We start from the raw sequence: 18,251 nt of genomic DNA on the forward strand, positions 1-18,251 counted from the left end.
AAAGCAGAAATATTCACAGTCCTGATAATGGATCAGAAAGAAAATGAAGTCCAGAATGTTCTAAACCTTCCATGAGAAACCACTGGTAATCCATGGCAGCTGCGGCTATCTTTGTCTGTATCTGTGACCTACCTGTCTGTCCACAGCTGACCCCAACCACTGCCCCTGAGAGCCCTTTATCTGAATCCCTGGTGTTCTGCGTTAGCAGGCTTGCTTGTGCCTCCAGACTGAACCTCTCTGTTCCCCACTTTGTGAGCACTCGGGGCCTTTCCTGGTGCCAAGCCAGCATTCGCTCATGTCAAGGTCCTGATCCTGGGCCGCAAAGAGCAGGTGGCAAATAGGTGACACTTTCCCCTCTCCAGGAAGAAAGATGTAGGTGTGATGCAACTTACAATGTCAGGAGTTATTTAAATGAGGACAGGAAGTGACCTAGCTGACATGCTGGGAAATGGTCAAAGAGACCCTGTGCACCCTCAGGTAACTGAGCGTGGGTGGGATTAAACCCACCCTTTCCCCAGACAGCTAGCTGCTGGCAATGGGCAGAAATTCTGTGAGCCACAGGTAATGAGCCCCATGTCATTTTCTCTGTCAGATCTCCCAGCTGATGACAGAGACTGGCCGGGAGGGACTGACGGAGTCAGCGCTGAACCGCTACAATGCCGACAAGCCTGCAGCCAGCAGTGTCCCGGCCCCACAGGGCTCCTGTGTGGCCACTGAGGCCTCCACAGGTACCTCCGTGGCTGCTTCCTTCTTCGCACGGTAAGATGCTCAAATCTTTGGTTCTTTTGGGCACACCCAGATGGTGTACTTCCTGTGTGGATCAGATCAGCTGAAAGCATTAGAGGGCGTTTAGGACTATCCTTCCAGTTGGCTTTTGAAGGCAAGAGTTCTCAGCAGGGCACTGTTGACATTGTGAGCTCTGTGTTGAGGGGACTGTCCTAGGCATTATAGCGTGTTTGGCAGTATCTTTGGCCTCTGTCTACTACATGCCTGTGTACCCTTCTCCCTACTATGTTCCAGGATAGTCAAGTGTGCCCGGGTTGAGGACCACTGTTGTAAGAACACATGGTCCTAAAGATGGTTCTCCTTGGGTTAAGGGTGTAATAGGTATTGACCTGTGGCTAGTGATCCCAGACTTACGCTCATGAACCTGCCAAAAACAGACTGTTAAAGAGATGGCAGTTGTATTCATTCCTTCTCGACGCTCTAGCTGATTATATAGCTAATCAAACACTGGATATATAGCTAATCTTAGAGAGTTGAAAGCCACGAGAACCAAAAAACGAATGGTATTTGAACTATGTTGTCTGCCTAATTTTAGCAGCAATGCAGAGACAGGGCAGGAGACAAAGGACAGCTGAGTGGGACGGCAGAGTTGGCTAATTCAATCTCGTGATTTTATGAGCAAGGAAACTGAGGACTGGGAAGGATCGTCTGAGTGAGCTCATAACAGAGTCAGAAATAGCAGGAGGACTGTTACCCTGCTCTTCTCTTCACAGTTCACTCTTTATTCCGTACTTGGAGCTAAACCTTAGAAAATTTTCGCTGAGGTTCTCAGGCTGTAGAGTAAACAGGATCTAGAATAAAAAGCACCGGGCATAAAGTCAGAGGTTTTGGGTGCCTGAGTTTCCACATCTGTAAAATGGGAATAAGGTTTAGTTTGAAGATTAAAATTAGATAAGAATATTACAGAAGTTTAATTTTATGTGGGCCTGGCTAGTATATTGTCGGGCTCTCCTTACTCCTAGGAATAGTAGCATGGAGTGCACAAACATAAGAAGGGGCCCTGAGAGTGGAAGGGAACAGGTCATAGGAGGAAGAGGGGGACAGTGTCTTGGATGAAGACACCAGCCATAGTAGGTGGCAGGAAGGGATGTTGGGAGCCCAGCTTTGAGGGCTCTGTGTTTATTCTCTAAACATTTGCACTGGCAATATGGGAAGAGTGACAGAACATACCTGTATGCTGGTCACCTAGCAAGGACTGCTGTTAGCTCCCCCTGTCTGTGAATCTCTGTGATGTCTGGACCACTGAGCAGGGAACCCACTCACTGGGATGTTACACCCCTGCCTTCCAGAGCAGGAGTGAAAGGATGTAAGATTTAGGAGGAAATGTCGGGAGCCTAGATGATCCTGAGACCTGGGAAGCCACAGGTAGGTGAACCTTGGCTGACGACTGAGAAGTCACCTCAGGGAGAAATCTTTTTGTTCACTGTGTAAAGGGCCATTTTTCTGTCTCTGTGGAGTACCCAAGTATGTGAGCAAAAGGCTGAATGAAACCTAAGTACGAGAGGGAGCCACATCCCAGCTCTCTGGGGACAAAGGAGAGAGAATGAGGTCCCTGTCAGAGAGGGAGGTGAGAGCTGTGCTAAATGACTCTCTGGTCTCCACGTAGGAGGGAGTGAGCCTCCATTGCTCTTTGCCCTCTCACATCCTGACTTGATGCACTTTGATTATGAAACTTCTGTGTCTCAGAGGCTTCCACATAAAGTTGCCAGACTCACGCACAAAACGAAACACTGATGAAAGATTTGACTTGGGAAGAAGTAAGGGGTTTTGGTGGGTTCTATTTAGGGAGGATGGGTGCTGGGTACCTAAGGGTTGGTAATAATGACAGGAGGCTCTGCCGATGATGCCAGCAGTGAGCAAAGACTCCATGAGTTTTCTCTTCAGAACTACAGGAGTTTGAGACCTGAGCTTCCACAGAGGTGGGAAAGGTCTATCACCCACCCATCCTTCCTTCCATCCATCCATCCATCCATCCATCCATCCATCCATCATTTACCACTTTTCTATTTGTGTGTGTGTGTGAGCATATGCATGTACACAGAGATCAGAGGATAACTTGTGGGAGTTAGTTCATTTCTTCTACTGTATGGCTTTTGGCATTGAACCCAGGTCATCATGCTTGGTGGCAAGTACCCTCTGTGCTAAGTCCTCCTTCTGGTCCCTTTTGTATCTTTTTGTTGTGAACACTGATAGCACCTGGAACTTAATGGTATATGCTTGTCTTCAAAGAGCTTATAGCACAGAGGGGCAGAGCACCACGGAAAAGCACGAGAACACACTTTCCCCACACCCCTTATCCACTAGTCTGGCTTCTTGCTTCCTCCCAGGAAGCAAGGCAGCACATGAACAACCTGCCGGGCGTGGACAGAAGATACAGAGACTCACTCAGGACTGCAGTGTTGGGACACAGAATCTGGGATCTATCACCTCTTTGGATCCCCAGAGGTCCACAAAGAAGTATTTATACATTTCCGTGGGAAGTTCACCACAACTCTAGGCCCATTGTCTCAGTCTGTTCATTCCTTTAGCACACTGCTCAAGACTGGTGACTTATAAGGAACAAGAGATTATTTCTTTCAAGCCAGAGACTGGGAAGTCTAAGGCCAGGGTAAGCCTTTTGGTAGTTGTCTGTATGTCAGAATTCTAGTCTACTCTTCTTGGGGGAAAAGACACTTCAAAAATAGTAACAGTCCAGGCTATGAGTGTTGCTTGTTTGAAACAAGCCTAGCTTGTGTGAAACTCAGGAGTGGCTCTCCAGCACTGTATAAACAGGGCATGGGGTACACCTGTAATCTCAGCACTTAGGAGACAGGAGGCTTAAAAGTTTAAGGTAATCCTTGGATACAGACAGCCACTCTGTCTCAAAGAAAAAGGATTAAAGTGATAACAGTAGATCTAAAGAAGAAATTGGTACATCTATCCTCAAGTTGGAAAGTCATGTGTTGGTATTGAGCGTGAGGGCCATTTCAGATGTGTGAATCCTTTAGTATAATTTTTACATCACTGAAAAGAAATGATGAGGTAGGTAGGGTATGGTTAGATTTCCCCTTATGTAGACTGTTCACTAATTATGTACTTTGCTTTCTCTCATATAAAGTACACAAAACCCAATGGAGGGGAACCCTGTCATTGGAGGTTGAGGAAATGGAAATTTCACTGTTATTTGGAAAACAATGAGTAGATCCTGTATCATGCATGGAATTGCCTCAAACCTTGGAAAAGAAAATGAATCCTTCAGATGGCCTCTTAGCTTCACATTGAGTTTTCATTTCCAAACAATCGAAAGAACCATCAACAACTGTGTGTGTGTGTGTGTGTGTGTGTGTGTGTGTGTGTTTTCTTCTGTCTCTGTCTCTCTCCTTCCATCCTCCTTCTTATACTTAATGACTTTCCATTTGGAGATCTGGTCACACTATTTTTTTTTTCTATTGACTGAAAATGTCTGTCCTAACTTTGAATTTTCTGGACAAATTCTCATGTTTAATATAATGTTTCCCTCTGTGATTACTAATCTTGATTGTGAACTTGGTTGAATTGTGAAGTGCTTAGAAGGTCAGTAAAACCCACTTGTCTGAGAGGGCCATTTCCTGAGACAAGAAGACCATGGAGGTTCTGATATCATGGATGGGTCAGTCAAGCCTTCAGTGTATTCATAGATAATCCGATGATGTTATGTAGGGAAAGGTAGGAGGTGAGACTTGCTTGGGAGAAGTTGGCACTGTGGACATGTCTTTGCAGGCTGTATACTATCTGGGTTCCTTCCTGTATTGCTCCCTCTCCCTGCTTCCTGTCCACCAGTAATTGAAGATTGTCTACTCACCTCCACTGTCATGTTCTGTCAAGAGTACAGGGCAAATTTTCCGTGGATTGAGCCCTCTGAAATGTGAGCCAAGATAAATCCTGCCTCCCTTGAATTGTGGAGGACTATGGTCACAGTGATGACAAGTAGCCAACGTATTTTATGTTTGTTTTGTGGGATCCATGTGCTCTGCCTTCTTGCCTGCCATACTGTCCTGTTCTCATAAGGTTACTGCCAAACCCATGATATTCATCTCAGCAGTAGCAGCATCCCCCTCACCACCTCATGGGCCCAGATCTTAGTGTCATGTGTGCAATGCACACTCCTCTTGCCTTCTGACTTTGGTCCAAACTTGTTCTTTTCCTAGTGATGTTACTATACTAACTCCATCAAATCCTCCTCCGCTGTTCCTTCCATCTTTGTCTTTTTGTGGCTCCTCTACTGCCTGACAGTTTTCTCCAAGTCTCTTAAACGTGTCCTTGGCCGTAAGGCTTTGACCAGTGGCACCCGAGGCTGGAGATTGCCATTGTACTAAAACCAGGTCCCAGTGTCCACGGTAAGCTGGCTGTAAGGGGCTGGCTCCTGATGCCTAGCACTGCTGTCCAGGCCATGTTTCGCCTCTGGTCAGCACCCAGCAGGCTGTTCTTAGCACCATATGTACATGCAGCTACAGTTACAGCTATCCCCGTTCTCATTGTTGTTGTTTCTACTGTCTTGCTGATAGCCAAATAAAAATAACTTCTGGCCGCACTGGCCACAGCAAAGGCTTTGCGTGTGCGATCTTGGAGAGAAGAGGCTTCCTTCCGACCCTGGGTATTTTGCACATATTAATGGCACTTGCTTGTGTGCTTTGAGTTTATTAAGCCCTAGAAGGATGAGGAATATCATGGAACTGCCCATAGTTGGTCTCCTTGTCCTTCGTCAGACACAGTGCCCTACAGGGACATTTGTGAAACACATCAACAACCATTACCGGGCTAAGCCACTTGAACACTGCAATTGGTCTCAGGAGATGCAGGAGGAGAAAAATGGAGCCAGGTACATGCAAGGTTCATCTCTCACTTGCTGACTTCCAGTATAGGGGTGGGGCTTCATTTCTGCCTCTGGCTTTACCCACCCGGACAGCTAATTACCAGGATTATGTTTATTATTGGAATTATACCTCAACAGATTTTTTTTTAAAAGAGCACAAAAAAAAAACAAACCTAAAAACACACAAACAAGAACTGTGTTAGAACTTTTATGAGATCATATTGTAGAAATTCTCTGCTATCATTTTTTTTTCAGTTTCTTGTGTTTCCAAAGCAGCACAGGGCGCTTACCCCTGCCTCCTCACTCTTGCAGGCCTCATTCGGATGGATTGTCCTGGGGCCCTCTTCTCTAACACCACTTCTCTTTCCTCCGTTCTAACTCTACCTATTCCACAGCTTCCCACAGAAGCAGGGCCACTGCAGAGCTTCCTATGGGGCACTGGTGGGGACCAGTGTGCACAGTTATGTCATGGTTTCGGGCACTCACTTGTGAATGGGCCTTAAGTGCAACCAAAGCACTGTCAGCCCACAGGGAAACTCCTGCAGGGCTGCAGTGCGGCTATCTTTTTCCTAACCACCTGCAGGTGTGGCCTGGGCTCCAGATGTTCCAACGATTCTCGTTCCCTTCTGTGGCATCCAGGCAGAGCCAGTCAAGGATCACTGAAGGCCAAACCGTCGCCCCCTGAATATCTGGCTTATGTATTCCTGGCAGGCTTAGGTTTACTCTTCTTAGAAAAGGTTCCGAGCACTTCTTGGAAAAGAAAGACGTGTTGCTCATGCATATGGATGAGGTGAGCTTCTAGGACTCGTCATTGTATGAATATAGTTTCACTTAAACTCACCTCAGTGGCCGTGTAAAAGGAAGACTTTAAGAAGGAGCCAAGTGAGTATCTGGTGACCTTGAATTTCCGAGGCCCCAGGAAATAGTATCAGGTGTAGGCTGCCTGAAGAAATACCTCCTGATGGCCCTGAGAGATGGCAAAAGCAATGCAAACAAGTGAATACATTTAGTGCCTACACTGTGGAGCTCTGTGTTAAATGGAATATGAAGGCATAGAGAGTTGAATCAGCAACTAAGAGCACTTGTTGCTTTACTAGAGGAGCTGAGTTTGAGCCTCAGCAGCTTCATAAAGGCTCACAACTGTCTGTGACTTCAGTCTCAGGGATCCAATGCCCTCTTCTGACCTTGGGAGCAACAGACACACATGCAATACACAAACATACATGTAGGTAAAAGATTCCTGCACACAAAACATATAAGCCTAAACTAAAAACTAAAGAATTCAAAGACACTCTACACACCAAACATTCAAGGTACCATCCCAAGCAGCCATCTAGACTCTTTGTACTGGCTTGGTCAGAGCAAAGGGGAAGTGGTACCCATGTAAGCTGGCAACCCTGTACCCATGAGTGCATCCCTAACCATCTCCTGCTATGGACTGCATGTACTGTGTGCATTTTCTTCCAAGCAGGAACTGCATCTGACTGCCATCTTGCTGAGGTGTTGGCTATCAGTTCACAACATCTGGGACCACTTGGAACAACCCCCCTGGTCATGCTTTGGTGCCAGAGTTTGAAGAAAAAGTATCACTGAACCCATAGCATCCCAGGGAGCCTTGTTAACTGCTCTCCGCATCTGTGGTTCTAGTCTTGGGTGGCTTTTTACTGGTGTTGGTGATAGGTTGGGAAGGACACTGAACAAAGCAAATGAGAAGATGGACCAGCTCAAAGCTTAACACCCTCCCTCCTACACCCCAAACTAGACAGTTTACTTGACCTCTCCAACCTTTGATTTTCTGTTGTTACTGGATATCATCCATCTGTTCCACAGGGCAAAGGTTAAGATATGATGTGGTCATCTGAGTCTCGGAGAAGATATTAATACAGCCCTTGCCACAGAAGGATAGAGCCCTGTCCTGAGTGTGAAACTCAGTGAGCCCTCCATGTACACACACACATGGTGCCTGCCTTTACCTGGTTTCTGTGAGCCACACTGGTGGCTACCCAGGCCTCTATAGCCAGTGCAAAGATCTGGCTTCATGCCTCAGAAAGGAAGCCACCTATACAGGAAGTGCAGATCAGCTCTTAAAACCTGAAGGGATGAGAGAGCCTTTTGGTAATAAGATTACCAAAGACTGGCCAAAAGAAATGTACCCTTGGGGCCATGTTCTTGTGGCTCGAGTTAGTCCACTACATAATTCTAATTTTTTTTTAATGTTTTGTTGTTGTTGTTTCAATCTGTTGATTGGGACAGGTTCTTACTTTGTAGCTCAGGTTGGCTTTGAACCTACTATGTAGTTCAGGCTGGCCTTGAACTTAGCATCTTTCTATCTCTACTTCCCGTTGCAAACATTTATCACCATGCCTGGCTTTGGAGGTGTTTTATTTCTTACATTTTTATGTACCTGTCTCCAATGCCCAGCAATGGGATTACAACTGAGTACCACCATACCAGGCCTTTACATGTGGTTTCTGAGGGATAGAACTCAGGTCCCCACATTTGTGTGCACAGCAAGCACCTTGCTGACTGAGCTGCACTCCCAGCCCCCCAGCTCTTGACTTTATAGTTCAGAAAAATTGATCTCTGATAGAGGAAAATAGAAAGAAAGGAGGAGCAATTAAGAATTCTGTCACTGCCTGGCTCTTGGGAGGTAGAAGTGGGATGATCAGAAGTTCAAGGTCACCCTTAGCTACATTTCAAGTTCAAGGCCGGACTGGGCTATGAGACTGTGGAGAAAAAGAATTTTGTTACCTAAGAGCTGAGTGGCGAGTCATTCCACAAATGCCATAAGTCAAAACTGTCAGAGCATTGACCTTGAAAATCAACCAACACACTAAATTAAATCAAAGTGGATGATGGAAGATACTCTTTTGCTTATGATTTAAATTTTGGGATGATGCGCAGTAAGCTGAAAGGAAAGGAAGCGGAGGTCAAACAGAGGCGAGGAAGAGGAATCAGGGGATGCACTCTGCCACTACCCTGCTGTAGGATGCTTGCCACCAGCTTCCTTTCATCTGTGCTTACTCATTTGGAAACTATAGCAGCTTCCATGGTCTGAGGTATTGCCAAGTTCTACACACCATCTTCACACCATTAGCTTCAGAAGTTTCCCTGAGATGGCCCTGCTTTTCTACCATCACGGGCACAGAATGATGAGGTAATTGGGCCAAGATGGCTGGTGTGCAGGGAGTGGGCCCAGAGCCAATGGACCAGCATGACGGCTCCAGAATGCAGAGGCATTTGTCACTGTTCTTGGCTGAAGCCCCAGTGGTAAAACGAGCACCCAAGAAATGTTTGTTGAATGAAGCATCGACTGTCCTCTGCCACTGTGATGTTCTGTCTCCAAAAACAAAGTTTGTGGAGATGGGTGGGAAATCCATATAAAAATGGCGATACCAGCATGAAGGGTGGATGCCAGGCCACGGAGGCAGCTCAGTTTGTAAAGTGCTTGTGTACAAGCAGGAAGACCTGAGTTCAAATCCCTAATGCCTAAAAAGCATGGTAGTATGTACTTGTAACCCCAGTGGTAGGGTAACTGATGGGCAGATGCCAAAGGCTGGCTGGCCAGAAAGTCTAGTTGAAACTGAAATCTACAGGTTCACTGAGAGGCCTTGTCTCTCAAAATAAGGTGGAGAAGGAATTGGAGAAAGCATCTTGATGTCAAGGTCTGCCCTCTAAACAGGTCTACACAAGCAAGTGTTTCTGTACAACACATGCACAAACACACATATACCCAATAATAATAATTATAATAATAATAATAATAAATGCCAATGTCACTTGAGAACCCATGTGTGTCTGGGGGAAGGTAAGCTTGTGATCAACAGATCTTTATTTTAACTTTTATTAGTTACTGATAATGCTTTCTGTGTCACAGAGCAAAAGCTAGAGGTTTTTAGGGGCCCTACATAGTCTCTATATTCTGCCCCACCCTTCTCCCCAAGTTCCCTCTTGCTCTGCTCGCTTGGGCACTAGCCGGGCTCCCCATAGGACCCTCCTCCCAAGCTTTGCCCTTTCATTTTCTGCTGGTGCAGCTCCCCTCAGCCTAAGGTCTCTGTGTAAACGCCGTTTTCCCATGAAGGCAAAGCCTTCCTGGCCTTCCAGTGCAAAAAGATAGACATTTCCCCACACCCATCAATGCTCCCACACAAAGCCATTATAAAGGGATTCGCGATTTAAAAAGAATTTGAATCTTGGGAGTCTCAGGTTGTCCTCTGCTGAGATGCTCAGACATTCCCCGCTCAGGTCAAGCTATGTGATCAAGAAGTAAACGGTTCCTTTTGCTCTCGGGTACTTTGCGGGAAATTGCATCCCCTGCCACTATGAAAAAGACATGGTAAGAACTTGAACATATTATAAAGCTCAGTTACCTGACTGTGTTCTCACAAGGAGGAGGGGTTGTAAAGGACTGGAGAGGGGATGCTGCCTGGGTCAGTATACCCACAGAGGAGTTACTCAGTCACCTGAGGAGGATAGCCCATCGCAGCTCTCCATTCTCCTCCTTCAATAAGCCTTGCTTTCTGTTCCGAGCTCTGATTGATTATTTTAATTCTAAAGCTGTCTTAGTGAAGTATGTAAAGCATTTGGGGATAAAATCACGGGGAAGACATTATAGGAACTAAAGATGTATTATGCTGTGCCGCGCTGGGTGGAGGCCGAGCATGCTGATGAATGGCGTGGTGGAGGGAAACAGATCCATCCAGGGCGCTGTCTGTCTGTGTCTCACCGAGGCTGCAGGAACGCACAGATTAAGGGACATCGGTATGATGGTGTGGTTTGAAATAAGTCACCTGGGGTCACAGAGAGACCTTTCTTTCTGCTTTCTCTTCTGAGATGTCATTTGCATTTTCTTGCTTCTGTTTCTTTGCGCTCATGACTCTGGTAAGTATTCTACTATTTCTACCCACACTCAGGAGAGCAGGAGAAGGGAAGGCAGCCTTACCTCCCCCAACCCCAGGACTGTGCTCTGTGATAGCCAGAGAATCAACGTCAAAACAGTGAGTCAAGTGTGCTTGAAAATGTAGGCCTGTCTTGCTCCTCAAAAGAACAGGATAAGTAAAAGAAACTGCGGGGTGGTGCTGGTAAGGTAATTTATGGCGGGGCCTGAGTCCTCGTGTGTCGGGAAGATTAGCACTATTGATAGAGGTAATTCAGATGGATAGGCATGTGGGAGATTTTTCATTGTTGGTTTCCACATGGTTCAGCCCAGCAGTGCTACTTCTGATAATTGCCCATCATTTCTCTTAACCAATGGGAAGTCACACTGGACCTCAATCCTTTTTCTTCCTGATACCTGACCTGCTTGTTCATGAAGCACACAGAAATTTGGGGAAGAGGATTTCATGAGCCTAGAAATAACGGCCCACGTCATTTTCTTGGCATGCTCCAGAACCGAAACCTACCCGGTATGCTTTGTCCTTTCACAGGCCAGCGAAGGAAAGAAAGGGCCTTGGCAGAGACGATGAAAGGAATTATCCCGAGGGCCTGTGGTGAAAAAGGAGATAATCAACACGAGGCAAGGCCTTGTGGATAAAAAGAAAATGATGATATATAAACCATCACTCAGAATCCATTTCCAGTCTTTTAGATACCTCAGAAAAATAAATGTGGTTCATTTTTCTCAAATAAATTTCCATGCATTATTATAGCTGTCTCTCCGGTGCTCAACCTGAAGTGTCCAGGTAGCGTTTGTCGGAAAAACAGACTGTTTTGAAACCTGGCCACACAGAATTTTAAAGTTAGTGTCTAGGGTTGAAAGAAAACTTCAGCTGCAATGTCCGTGCTCTGAACACCTGGATGTTTACAGCCCTCATTTATACCATTGAGGAGCTCCAAGGTTCAGGCTGGACACTGGGAGAGGTCTTGACAGAGAGTCAAGGATTTCCTTGCCTCTGAAAGTCTGAGTTGGCCATGTCCATCCTTGCTGTAGGATCCCTTTCTCCTCCCTGCTGTTGTGGCCTTGCCCAAATCCTCTTTGTCCACAGCTTTTCAGGAGCTCATGAGAAGATTCTCCTCCCCTGCCCCCGTTTTTCTACTCATTCTCTTATATAAAATCTCATATTTCTCATGTGCTAATACCTGTGGCAAAATGCCCAAAGGTTTTCACTGAGTACTGGAGCCCTGGCATTTGCTCACAGTGTGGCCTAGTCAAGGGGGTTGAGGAGGATGATAATGACTTGAGAGCAGATCTCAGACATGGCTGGCAGGAACCAGTTCACATGACCTCACTCCCTTGTTCCATCTCTGGAATAATTGACACAAGGTCCTCCCATCTCTTGGCTTTTCTAAGTAGATTGACACCAATTGTCAATTCCAGAAATGTTTCTGAGGGAATCCTGTATAAGATCCTGGGAGTACGTATCATCAGTCCAAATCTATCCATTCATCCAAATCCATCCGTCCATCCATCCGTCCATCCATCCATCCATCCATCATCATTTACCCATCTATCCATCATCCATCATTGGTAGCCCATATTATACTGCACTAGATACTTCAAACACTAAAATAGAAATAAGACAGACAATTCCATTAAGGAAATCTCAGTCTAGTGAGGGCAGTTAGAAATAAGACACATTCAGAACAGAGTTCACAAAAACATCTGTATGTATTATCTTACCCAAGGCTTCAGGGTGCTTAGAAGTTAAAACTGTCTTCTCAAAACTCACTATTGTCAAAATTATCTTCTTCATTTGCTCACTACTCTGATACCTGAATCCCCTTCCTGAATATACTATCCACAGAGAGAGATGACTATCTAGCTCCCTCCATCTTTATATGATTTATTTTCAGCAAGCAGCCTGAGCTCCTGGCTGCCGCTAACTGAGCATCTGGAGAATGCATCTCGGGAGAGCTATGGTATATGCCATGGAGACTGCCAGCTTCCTCCCTGCTCACTGGAGAAGCCCACCCTTCACTCCAGGAGCAGTGTCTCCTGAGCACCGAGGAACACATCTGCCTCCTCACCCCACCGTGGCCACTGTACCCCCAAGGCTGAAGGCCTTCCATCTAGACCCTGCTTCTTGAAGACTAATTCTTTTGCTTAGCTTCATCATGTTCTTGTGGTGGGTTCCCTTCTTTGTTTTCTGTGTCCACTAAAGACTACCCCCTCGGCCAGAGGTTGTGCTTCCTCCTTCATGAGCCTGCAGGGTGGCCAAGGCTGATCCCTACGAATGGTACAGTCCCCTTGATTGGCAGCAGTGCCGCTAAGAAGGACCATCTCCCCTGGGAACATAGACATCTGTGGGCAGGCTAAGGGAAATGCCTGTCCAGAGACAGCCTTTATTCTGTGGAGGTATGGTGGACTTAGGTAGTTGTGGGAGCTGGCACTCCATGCTGGAGGGCTGGGGCTGGGTGAGGCTTAGTGATAGAGGGTTTGCCCAGCACATGACAAGTCCTGTGTTCCAACCCCAGCACAGCAAAATTCTACTACTTATCATGGAAGCTGGACTCCAGCTCTGTGGTAAGGTCCTGGCCTACCGTGGGCAAAGCCTTGGATGTAGACACATCCACCACAAAATAATAATGACAAGAAAATAAAATCCGTGGGGCTGGTGCTCTACAATTCTCTATCACTAACTGCCCTACCTACAGTCAGGTTCAAGTTTCAGATGAAAGGACGCAGCATTTTGTGTGGTTCATTGCGTCTCTCTTACGGAAGCCTGAAGAGGCCACTCCTGACTTTGTTTCTTAGAAGTCACACTGGCTCTTAAATTATTTTTTTCCCTTTTTTTAAAAAATTTTTCATCAATTACACTTTATTCATTCTGCATCCCCCCATAAACCCTCCCTCCTCCCCTCCCAATCCCACCCTCCCTCCTCCCTCTGCTTGCATGCCATTCCCCAAGTCCACTAATAGGGGAGGTTCTCCTCTCCTTTCTGATCTTAGTCTGTCAGTTCACATCAAAAGTGGCTGCATTGTCCTCTACTATGGCCTGGTAAGGCTGCTCCCCCCCAGAGGGAGGTGATCAAAGAGCAGGCCAATCAGATTATGTCAGAGGCAGTCCCTCTTCACATTACTATGTAACCCAATTGGACTCTGAACTGCCCTGGGCTACATCTGTGCAGGGGTTCTGGGTTATCTCCATGAATAGTCCTTGGTTGGAGTATGAGTCTCTGGGAAGTTCCCTGTGTTCAAATTTTCTTGTTCTGTTGCTCTCCTTGTGGAGACCCTGTCCTTTCCAGCTCTTACTATTTCCCAGTTCTTACCTAAAATTCCATTCACTCTGCCCAACAGTTGCCCATCAGGCTCAGCATCTGCTTTGATAGTCTGAAGGGCAGAGGCTTTCAGAGGCCCTCTGTGGTAGGTTCCTAGGTTGTTTCCTGTTTTCTTCTTCTTCTGATGTCCATCCTCTTTGCCTTTCCAGATGGGGATTGGACATTTTAGTTAGGGTCCTCTCTCTTGCTTAGTTTCTTTAGATGCACAGGTTTTAGTGGGTTTGTCCTATGTTGTATGTCTATATGAGTGAGTATATACCATGTGTGTCTTTTTGTTTCTGGGACAACTCACTCAGGATGATCCTTTCCAGATCCCACCATTTACCTGCGAATTTCATGATTTCCTTATTTTTCATTGCTGAGTAATATTCCATTGTGTAGATGTACCACAATTTCTGCATCCATTCTTCAGTTGAGGGGCATCTGGGTTGGTTCCAGCTTCTGGCTATTACAAATAAAGCTGCTACAAACATGGTTGAGCAAATGTCCTTTTTGTGTACTTGAGCCTCTTTTGGATATATGCCCAGTAGTGGTATGGCTGGATCTTGAGGAAGCGCTATTCCTAGTTGTCTGAGAAAGCGCCAGATTGATTTCCAGAGTGGTTGTACAAGTTTACATTCCCACCAGCAGTGGAGAAGGGTTCCCCTTTCTCCACAACCTCTTCAGCATGCGTTGTCACTTGAGTTTTTGATCTTGGCCATTCTCATGGGTGTAAGGTGAAATCTCAGGGTTGTTTTGATTTGCATTTCCCTAATGGCTAGTGAAGTTGAGCATTTCTTTAAGTGCTTCTCTGCCATTCCGTATTCCTCTACAGAGAATTCTCTGTTTAGCTCTGTTCCCCATTTTTTGAGTGGATTACTTGGTTTGCTGCTTTTCAGCTTCTTTAGTTCTTTATATATACTGGATATGAGTCCTCTGTCAGATAAAGGGTTGGTGAAGATTCTTTCCCAATCTGTAGGTGGTCACTTTGTTTTGATGATGGTGTCCTTTGCTTTGCAGAAGCTTTTCAGTTTCATGAGGTCCAGGATTGCTGCAGCCATGAATCATCTGAAGGAATGGGCGGGCATGGGAGCGTTAGCAGGCCTTTTGGTGTTGGTCTCCTTGGTTTGCCTGTGGTATATATGCAAGATTAGAGTCTCACAACAGTGTGATGCAGCCATGATCATTCAGGCCTTTACAGCCATTGAAGCAGGACATTCTCCCCAAGCATGGTTGGATACCATAAAAAGCTAAAATGTTACGCTCAGGATGCGAGGCTAAGCACTGCACTCAGGGTCAGCTGCTTTGGACCCAGAGAAGAGCATGTCTGGTTGCATGCGGGTTGATGCCCCAGGTCCCGCCTCTGAGAAAAAGGTATCGGTCGAGTCTGATGCTCTTTGGGTGGATGACACCTAAATGAACATCGGTACAAAGTCCCAATTTATTTCTAACATCAGAGATCAGACCTCTACTCTTGCCTGATGCGTCTAAAACAAAAAGGGGGAACTGTAGAGAGCTGCGGAATGCTATGCCTTAAAGATGGAGCTGGTTTCCGCCTTCCACCTTCCCGATGGTGAGTGCTCTCTGTCACGAACAATTCCACATTTGGCTAAGGCTGAGGATCTGGCTTGCTTCCATGTATGTGGACCTATCTGCATTGCCCACGTGGCACGCCTGGGTTGGCTACCCAGAGGCTATTTAAGCTGTGGGCTGGCTTTCCCCAGGGTCAGATGATTGTTCAAGGTTCCTGAATAAACTGCATTGAAAAAAAAAGATCAGTTCAGGAGACGCTAAACTCTAAAAAAAAAAAAAAAAAAAAAAAAGTCACACTGGCTGTTGAGGTGACACCTGCTGGCCCTCAGGTGGAATCTCTCCCATACCCTTTGTGCTTAGCCAGTTTTCTGTACCTCGTTCTGCAAGTTCTGTCCTTGACAGGTTAGCCCAAGTCTCAAGCCTTCGGAGTAGGTTGAGCATCTCCTATCAAACATTCCTTGAGATGGTGAGCATTTGGTTTTTGCTTTTGTGGTAAAGACAGAGGACATAGACTAGATCCCGTGAATCTTTGTGCCCCTCTGTGGTACCGATTGCCAACCGCAGCCTCGGGTACCTGTTGCAGATTTACTACTTTGCATGTTTTCTGTTTCCGCTCAGCACAGGCACGTAAGGAGCATTGATTTATGGAGCTATGTGGTTGAGGGTGGGAGGAGGGAAGCGAAGGGCTATTCCAGCTGTAGTAAATTTAAGAGTCACTGGTATTTCTTTACACATCTGGAGGGGATCCTGACGAGTGTATTGCTACAGGATCTCATAAATTAAAAATAACAAGAGTATTTCCTTTACACCTGGAGCTTCGAAATTACCACCGGTTAGTTCTGTGATGGCCCCTTCACAAAAGAGGCATTGAGCATGGTACACACCCACAGCTCTGAAATCCAAGCCACCATTCACTCCAGGTCTTTTGACCTTTGCTTTAAAAAATACTGCAAGATAAGGGAAGTCACCGAAAAAGCTTAGACTAAGAATTTAATCTGTTTTCCCTCTTCTCCTGCCTCCTCCTTCCTCTTTTATGATGTTTTGTCCCTCTCCATCTTTGTTTGGGAGTTTTACGTAAAATTAAAAACAAGTCTAAGAGCCCCCAAAACAAAGCCCAGGGGGTGCCTTCTTCATTCTCCATTCTGTTATCAGCCATAAATTCCTCTGTTTGCAGACGATACTCTGATACTCTGCAGGTGAGCTGACAGTGAGACTTTGATTGGCTTCTTGGATGTCTTAGCACCTGTGTACCAGGGCTGATCTTGGAGAACTTCTGTTTCCTCCCCATTCCTAAGGGATTCCCTGTCACCTGGGCCAACTGTGCTGTTCTGCCTTAGAGCATACGACTGAGGTGGTCTGAAGGAGACAGACACAACTTCATTTTTACTTTTTCATCTTGTCCTTTCATATTGACATTTTCTGGGAAAAAATGCATAAAGGGGAGGATATGATTTCGATTTTCAGCAAGCCTTTTAAGTATGTTATGGCAGAAGCAATGTCACTGGATTTTGTACCACCAGCAGCATTGACTGGAAAGACACGGGGGTATAACTGACACTAAAATTTGTGCATGGATGTTGATAGAGAACAAGTCATAAGAGCCAGCCCTGGAAGCCTTGCAAATGTTCCCCAACACATAAGCGAATAAGCAAAATGTGGGATGTTTTATACAACAGATTACTACATATGATAACAGGCATGGATCTCAGAATAATTAGTGAGTGAAAAAAGCCAGACTCCATGCTAAAACCAGAAGACTCCGTATTATGTGATTTTTATTTGTTATTGAATTATGAACAATATGAACTAATTTAATGACACAACACGCTTCAGGGCATGGAAGCCACTTCTGTAACCTGAGTGCTGGGGAGCAGCTATAGATGGACCCCGGAGACCCCAGGCCAGTCAATCTAGCTAAAACAGTGAGAGACCTTGTCTCAAGAAACAAGGTGAAAAACCATAGAGCAAGCAATGCTGACCTCAACCTCTGGCCTCCACATGTACCATCACAGGTAAACACAAACATGTGCAGACAGGCACACGTACACACACACACACACACACACACACACACACACTGAAAAAAGTATTTGGGAAGGTGAGGAAATTGTCTTTTACTAAGCAAAATTTGAGACAAATGATCATTTCCTTAGGAAGGAAAGTGTGAATAATAAAAACCCCACGGAAGACATGGAAGTGACCCAAGCAAACATTTCCACTCCAAGGATAGATAAGAAACAATAAAGAAAAAAATTTTCCAAATTTGGAGCTATATTCTTCCAGGAATTTATTTGACATCAGGTGAATAGTCTGAGTTGAAATGACTGAGTCACTAGAATTTCACTCAACAGTTATGACCAGCAAGCTTTGTTAAATATTATCATGAAGAGTATTGAAAACAAAGCAGGGGGGAAAAAACATCGTCTTACCCTTGCACAGAATAAAGTGTGAGCCTAGAAGACGGTGGTGATTTGAGTGAGAATGGCCCCACAGATACCTGAACCCTCGTTGATGGAACTGTTTGAGAGGGATCAGGAGGCATGACCTTGTGTGTGTGGGGTCATTGGGTGGGCTTTGAGGTGTCAAAAGCCCATATATCCTTTTCAATTAGCTCTCTCCGTCCCTTGCTTGTTCTTGTCTCTTGGTTGTGGATTAGATTAAATAGCTCTCAGCTAATGCTCCTGCTCCTGTGCCACGCCTGCGTTCCTGCAGCTATGATGGTCATGAACTTTCCCTGCGAAACTGTATGCGCCGAAGAAACCCTTTATTCTATAAGTTGCCTTGGTCATGGTGTTTTGTCTCAGCGATTGAAAAGCAACCAAGAAAAAGATCTTAAGTATCAAAAAGTGACCTTAAAACATAAATTAGAGTAGGCTGTGAGTGCAGCTTGTGTTAAGCATGTGCC

General features: G+C 45.7%; 1 protein-coding gene across 1 annotated transcript in view; it reads left to right on the forward strand.

Annotated features, from left to right (window-relative positions):
- Positions 1 to 18,251, forward strand: part of Kif26b (kinesin family member 26B) — a 402,550-nt gene that overhangs the window by 186,545 nt on the left and 197,754 nt on the right. The window contains exon 4 of the mRNA XM_060364770.1: positions 593 to 759. Coding sequence (XP_060220753.1) covers positions 593 to 759 — 167 coding nt within the window. The remainder of the gene's footprint in view (positions 1 to 592; positions 760 to 18,251) is intronic.

The sequence above is a fragment of the Meriones unguiculatus genome, chromosome 11 (genome assembly GCF_030254825.1).
Source record: "Meriones unguiculatus strain TT.TT164.6M chromosome 11, Bangor_MerUng_6.1, whole genome shotgun sequence".
Classification (NCBI taxonomy): domain Eukaryota; kingdom Metazoa; phylum Chordata; class Mammalia; order Rodentia; family Muridae; genus Meriones; species Meriones unguiculatus.